Below are 7393 nucleotides of genomic sequence, written 5' to 3' on the forward strand. Positions count from 1 at the left end.
AGTAGCAGAACGCCCATCGATCGACTTTTTTAATGACAAAAATAGCTTTCTCGCGTACTGGCGACGTCATATGGCGGTTTGTCTCCAGCGCGAGAATGCTCGTATTATTCTTCGTAAAGTTAAGTGTATTGTTCCCCATTCCCCTGTTTGTGTATCTGTTAGCTCTGTTGACACCTCAGTCAGGTGCTTCAACAGGGATTGATCTGTTTGTCTGTTTGTGTGTGTATTTCTTTTTGTTTCCTTTTCCCTTGTGTTTAGTGTTTCTTGGATATTAAAACGGGGAGGTCCGTACGCCACGTGGCCCAAAAATGTTGGCCTCTTTCGAGGCGTAGGATAAGGTTGCGGTTAGGGAAGGGGGAAGGTGGGGCTAAAGCACTTCGTGATAGACTACGTTAGCTGTTTTTGGAGATTCTGTCAGGACGTACAAATTCGTAGGAGAACTTACACGCGAGCAGGCGACGTAAAATTGGCCGTGGGCAAAGCATTTGGTCTGAAGACTGAGACCTACCGTCTTCAATGTCTGTCCCTGCGATTTGTTTATCGTCATTGCAAAGGACAGTCTTACGGGAAACTGCAGTCTCTTAAACGGAATAGTGGAATCAGAAGGAATTAAGGGGATGCGCGGAATAAATACACTCTCGCCTGCGTACTGTCCTGTGCATATTGTCGCCTCTATGACGTTGGGGCAGAGTCGGGTAACGGTCAATTTCGTTCCGTTGCACAGTTTCGGGGCGTCGATGTTGCGCAGAAGCATAATCGGAGCACCCACCTTTAGAGCCAAGGTATACGCAGGAAGACCGGGGGGATTCAGCGAATTAAGAACTTCTGTAGGATAGTTGACAGCGTCGTCTGGTTCCATTGTCGTATCGACGGCCAGATATACTTTTTTGTTTTCTGGTATAAGCTGAAGCATAGTGTCGTTTATTTGACTAACAGCGTCATTTCGAGGAGCGAGAATGGCGCGTTCGGCAAGCCAGGCTGTGTTTTTGTATTGCTCGTGAAGTTGAGGGAAAACGGCTTGTATGAGCTCGTTGGAAGATTGCACTACTGTGCCGCAAGGGACGTTGATGAGACCGTCTTCAGGGTCCGTGGGGATCGTTCCATTGCCGATTAGCAAGAGCAACTGCGCGTAAGATCCCGACTCGCGGTCTCCGTAGAGGTGGACTCTCATATTTGTGGTTAATTCTCGTATTATTCTTCGAAAAGTCAGTCTCTAGAAAGTAATTGCTAAAGTGCGCTTGCGAGATTTTTACAGTGATCTATACAGAAGTAGCAGTACGGACTTTCACTGCGCATGTCCGAGTCGCTAAGGTGTTGTCAGGGTCCTGCTTTCGTCGCGCTCACCGCGTTCGATGCCGTTTCATGCACAGATTATGCCTACTGATAAGCCCATACTTAGCGAAGTGCAAATGTTTTTAGATTTGGCATCAGAAGCTGTTCAGCAAAATTGTGCCAAATCTAGAGCAGATAATAATCAAAAACGGCACGAGGGAATACGCACTAGAATTAGTAGAAACTTTCGAAGAGATATTTTTGTTAGGAGCGATCGCATTAGGCTCTTTAGAAATGGGCGTTGCTATGATGTCACTCGCGAAAATAGTCGTAGTTCACTGTGAATTGTAGCGTTTCTTTAGTCATGAAAACGATTTCCAATGCAAAAAAGACTGAAAAATACATTGGAAGGAGGCTTTCATTGTATACTAGCAGAAATCGCGATCACGAAGCGAAAAGCCCTGATTGGCGGTTACCACAACATCGCGACTCGAAACAACCGCGCTAGAGAATACAGCTGCATCTAAAAGAGTGCCGTTATAAGAAAAGGTTCACGGGATTTGTGTAAAGCGTAATGTCAGCTAAGAATGAAAAACGCGCCAAAAAATGCAGCTGTTTATATCGATCGCCGCATTTTTTCTAAACGAATTATAAGACATATCCGTATGATCTTTCCTAATAAACGCATTTACTGTTCGTACGGTGAGAGAGGCGAAATTTTAAGTTCCTGTGCTACGTTTGCATTTTATTAAAGTATTTGAAAACAAAATGTTGGATCGATTTTGCCACTTCAAAAAAAGGGCACATTTTCATCAGAGCTCTTGACGCTGGACTGTCTAACTGCAAACAAGTATATTTTGGTTAACCGTTTATAGGAAATTATGTCCAGAAGGCTTTAACGGTATCGTTCCTGTTTGCCGCGTCAATATAACATCACTAGCACCAGTTTTTATCAGAACATTGACATCATATGCAACTACTTCAGTCAGCTCTGCTTTGAGGACAAGGCGAATTGAGAAGAGACAGGAGGGCTTGATGATCGGTACGGACAGTAGACGGCCGACCACAGAGGTAAATATCCCAATTCTCGCAAGCAAACACGCAGGTTAACGCTTCCCGTTCGCTCACGGAATAACGACATTCGTGCTTTGAAAGCGCTTTCAATGCAAACGCAACAGGACGTTTTCCGCTGGCGGCAACTTGCGACAGGACGGAGCCAACCGCTGTTCCTGACGCATCGCACGTCACGAAGGTGTCGGCTCCTACCGCAAAGTGGGCTAGCACAGAAGGCGTTGTGATCAAGTCCTTCAGCGCCTGAAACGCCAGCTCTTCGCCGTTGGTCCACATCCACGGAGTGTCTTATTTGAGCAGCCGACGCAGAGGTGCCGAAACCGTCGAATAATTGGGCAGAAAACGAGCGTAAAAGTTCGTCATTCCCAGAAAGGAAGCGACATCCTTCGGCGACTTCAGTTCAGGAATACTCAAAACCACGGCGACGTTGGACTGCAGCGGGGTAAAACCCGAAGCGGAAACGTGATGACCGCAAACCTCCACCGAGTCAACTTCGAATTTGCATTTTCGAACGTTGAGCGTTAACCCCGCAGGACAAAACCGCTCAAAACGGCGGCCAAGCGTCGTCGATGAATGTCAAGCGAGGGCGCATGGACAACAATGTTGTCCCTGTAGACTGCTACACCCGGCAAACCTGCGAGCACGGTATCCATAACCTTTTGGAAAACACTCGGAGCTGAAGCAAGACCGAAGGGCATACGAGTGTATTGGAAAACCCCTTCGTGCGAAACAAACGCCGTAAGGTAACGAGACTCGGGGGCCAAAGGAATCTGGAGATAACCTTGCTTCAAATCTAGATCAACGAGCCGTTGAACTCCGCCGTCAGCTCATCCAAGGTTGGCAGGGGGTGTTTCCCTGGAATCACCGCCTTGTTTACTGCGACCAATCCGACACTCATACGAATCTCGTTCGATTTCTTTGTAGCGATAACCAGATTCGAAATCCACACCGACGAATCGATTCGCTCAATAATCCCTGCCTCCTCCAGACGATGAATCTCTTCCGTCACTGCTGGGCGAGTTGCTAGCGGCAGCCTACGGAGTGGCTGCATTGAGGGCTGCACCGAAAGGTCAATGAGCGGCTGGTGCGTGAACTTTATGGCAGAACCCAAACCCGAGAAGATAGACGGATATCTCAGTCTCCAAAATTCCAGAGATGAGTGAGTGTCGCCTCCTTTCTCAATTTTCGAAATCTCCATCGATGCTGGGCGAGACTCCGGAGTCGAAACGGCAAACTCCAAAGCGTCAAACAAGTCAATACCTAGCAGATTCGCGCCTTCTGCGGTGATGGTGATATGAAACGCAAACTTGTGCACCAACTGTCCTTCGTAACGTACGTCCAACCTGATCACTCCAAACTCCCGAATCCGATACCCGCCATACCCGCGGAGGTTCAGCGGTGACTGTCCGAGTGCAATCTTGGAAGAATATCGGTCATATTTAGCCTTGTTCAGCACCGAGACGCCCGCGCCAATGTCCAAAATGAAGGAAATTTGGACCCCCCTGGACGTCACAAACGCAATTCTTCAACACACCTTTCCCTCCTGAGACAGCGTTCAGATGTATATACAGACAAGTCGTCGCCATCGTCATCTGCAACCTCGAGGGGGAATATATATACGGGAAGAGAAATCGTCTCGATACGTCATAGTTCCTTGCTTGTGCGCGGAGACGAAGGAGAAAACGTTCGCTATATTCTACGCGGAGGAGCTGGAAGAAGCACCGCTTCGTAGGAAGATATCAATCGGTAAGACAAAACGATAAGGCGACAATCGAAAAACCGTTACAATGCCCCTTTAAAACCTTCCCGCAAAGTATACTGAAGATGCCGGATTAGTAAAGACTACAGCATGCCATGAAAAGCCTCGTTCTAGAGTAGGAGAATAGGTGTGAATACGAGATTCACAATTTGGTTGTGCTTTACCGCGTTTTGCGTAAATCCTTTCTCACATCGGCTAAGTGCATGGAAAAAGACGCGTGGTAATCTGCAGCTAGCTTTGGCGTTGTTGATCGGTTCGTAGTTAGTTAGTTAGTTAGTTAGGATCGTTCTGTCTGGAAATATTGAAGTACGTGGGCCAGGCCGCGAAACACAGTGCCGGCACTGTGTTTCGTTTCTTCGTCGGTCATGTTGTTTTCTTATAGTAATTGCATTAGTATCCTGGCCCCGTATAATTCGGTCTGGCGTCCTTATATAGAAGTGTGGACCGCTTTATACGGTGCCAAGCGTAGAAACGAGCGGATGCAGGCGTTAACTAACCGGGCCGTCAAACGCGGTGCCACCAGTTGAGGTATGGGGGGCATCATGGGACGAACGCGGTGCCATTTGTGGAGTTTTGCGGGCCAGGCATTTACATTTGCGGGTCCATTAGAAATAAGGCGTTCTTCGGTCGCGAATCCGAAAAACTTAGCGCCAAAAAGGAGACTTCTTTCGCGCGGCGCCGCCTCCCACTTTTTCTCTTCCCACGGAAACGACCCCTACACGTTTTGATTTCCAGCGCAGCACCTGTCTCTGCTCCTTCGCTCGCGCAACTCTAAAACAGCCTTACTTATCGGTCCTATTGGGTCTTCAAAGGGGATATTGTTTCGACATAGCCTTCAAAACGTTGCGAAGAGCTACGTTCTCGTCGAATTCTCGCATTTCGTTTCGCCCGTATCGCTCTCGCCACATGAATTAGTCTAGATACGAAGGCAGCAACGTTTAGCGAGTTCATCTCATGTGCTTCAATTTAGCTTTTGCCCTGGCCCAGTAGCTTTCAATGGCTTGCGTGTGTACCTCCGTTTGCGGATCGACAAAGTGTCGGCTGTGATTCACAGTGCCATGCTGCGCTACTGTGGCCAGTTCTGCGACTCTCCTGTAAGCCGCCCAACAGTCCGAGTGGATTATCGTTCCGGGAAGAGTGTGCTCCTCAATTATTGGAAGCAGCGTCTCTCTGTCACGCTTTCCACTTATTAACTCCATGTACCCAATTTTTTTCTCCGTGTCGTATAGACCAAACCCACCGGGGTTTCGCCGGCCTCCCTTTCCCGTACTACCAACATTGAAGAACTCAGTCAAAAAAGAACAACACCATGCAAGTACGCTGTACCTTATTTCCTGGGAGAAAGATGATTCGTCTATCTGCACTATCACACCAGGGCCTCCAAAATGAACTTCGGTTTCCAAGAGGTGGGTAGTGCAAATCTCTTGTAGTAGTCGACCGCGCACTTAAAAACGCCGGTTGTGTTAATGTGTTTGATACGAACCATATGTCATCGCCAGCTCGTCGTGAGGCCGTTAGTAAAGTTAGCAAAATGAACCGCCAAGTTATCAGTCACATCGCAAAGGACTTCTTTGGTCCGACAAAGAATGTACGGTGCGATGATCTGCTGGAGTTGGTCCGCTCCCTCCTGACTATAAGCTCTTTTCGTCCCTTGAAGAAGAATAGCCCGTACATTCACGTGGTTACATAACCAGTGGTAGTCGCATCGACGGGCGTTTCAAACCCCGTCACCGCTAGCCCAAATTCTTTCCCTCCCTAGACTTGTCCACCCTTTTCAGTCCTTCTTGTTTGTGTCCAATAGCCTTGAGGAAAATTCCCTTTTTGCAAGATCCCTTCGCGTTGCTCTTCTTTGTGTATCTGTCCCTTTTGTCCCTTTCCCTTCGTCCTCCCCCCCCCCCCCCCCCCCCCCCCTAAAATGAAAGAGTCAATACGTAATTTTCACTCTCTGTGCGTAAGCACAATAATAAACACCAATGGAAGTGTCTTCCTTGGTTTTACCATTCACAACCATAAATACTTTAGATATATCATTCGACACGCCCTGAAGGCCTTCTTCGTTGGTGGTGGATACAGCGGTTGAACCAGATTTGCTTCTGTGCATTTTCTCTTTAACTTAATTAATTAATTAATTAATTATTATTAATATAAGTTTAAATAATTAGTTATGTATGACCTTCTTTCTTGGCCCGATGACGATGAGGCGGCTGCGTCGTCTTCGCGTCTGCCAAGAGATTAGAACAAATTATTAAATTTTGCTACGTGCAAATGCGATCTTAGGCTCCCGACGGCTTGCGGCGAGGCTTACCTAAACGCAAAGAAAGGTAGTAAAAGGAAAAAATATGCACTCTATACAGGGGGCCTCACACATTGATCTTCATCCTCCCCGACGGCAAATTCGTCCCTCTCCTGCATCTTGCATTCAACCTAAATCTCAAAAAAGCCAGCAATGATAAAAAATACGGTCCATACAGATATCTCTAGTATTGCCGGCTTTGCCTCATCCGTCGTCGTCATTCCCCTACGTCAGCATCTAAAACTCAACAAGAGCAAGCATGGTGAAAATGTGGGCGTTATATACATATACGCATTTATTTACGTATATGTATATATATATAGATACAAGGGAAACTGAGAACTGTGGCGGCGGTTAGGAATTCCTTACAGCGTTTTGACCGCGTCTTCGACTTAGTAATAGCCTTCTCTTCCTCCTTCTCCTCCTCTCTAGCTCAATCGTTTGAATATCAAAAAAGTGATTTCACCCCGCGTCTTTTGCATTTTTCACCGCCTTCAGAAAGAGACCGCACCTCGTACTTTTTTCTGTCTAAAAAATTAAGCCCGCTTAATGTTTAAGCGTAAAATTCGTTTAGAAATTTGTTGCAGATTTTTGACTTCTTCTTCCTCGCCACAGTCTCAACCTGCTGCCAATCTTCTTCGTCTAAAACACAAAATCAACAAAGCATGCAAAGTTGCTACGGTTCTATCTAACCAGTCGAAATGTCACTTGTTCCAACAGATGAGCTCTCGTTTTCCGACTCAGCAGGCAACTCGCTATCGTGGAGAGTCCCTTCTGCCTCCCAACCACTTTTCAGCACTGCAAATCAAGTTGCAATGCAAATGAACTTTGCAACGAAGACGGCTTAGTTTCTAGTGAGTATCTCGGCGAAGCTTCGTATGAATGGCGTGAGGAAACGCTTCCAAAAAATGTGAGGACATCTTGTTTGTTTGACAAGTTTGCTTTCACGTTGAAAGCGTGCTTGCAAAAATTGGCCGATTGGCTTTTTGCAGCATCCC

The 7393-nt window shown here is 47.0% G+C and overlaps 1 protein-coding gene across 1 annotated transcript; it reads right to left on the reverse strand.

Moving 5' to 3' along the window:
- Nucleotides 1-387: 387 nt before the first annotated feature.
- Nucleotides 388-1171, reverse strand: LOC136191387 (ATP-dependent DNA helicase PIF1-like). Its single transcript, XM_065979713.1, has 3 exons — nucleotides 635-1171; nucleotides 509-580; nucleotides 388-411 (listed from the first exon to the last, which is right to left on the reverse strand). Exons 1-3 carry the CDS (start codon nucleotides 1169-1171, stop codon nucleotides 388-390), a joined length of 633 nt encoding a protein of 210 aa, XP_065835785.1.
- Nucleotides 1172-7393: the final 6222 nt, after the last annotated feature.

Source organism: Oscarella lobularis, chromosome 9 (genome assembly GCF_947507565.1).
Source record: "Oscarella lobularis chromosome 9, ooOscLobu1.1, whole genome shotgun sequence".
Lineage (NCBI taxonomy): Eukaryota > Metazoa > Porifera > Homoscleromorpha > Homosclerophorida > Oscarellidae > Oscarella > Oscarella lobularis.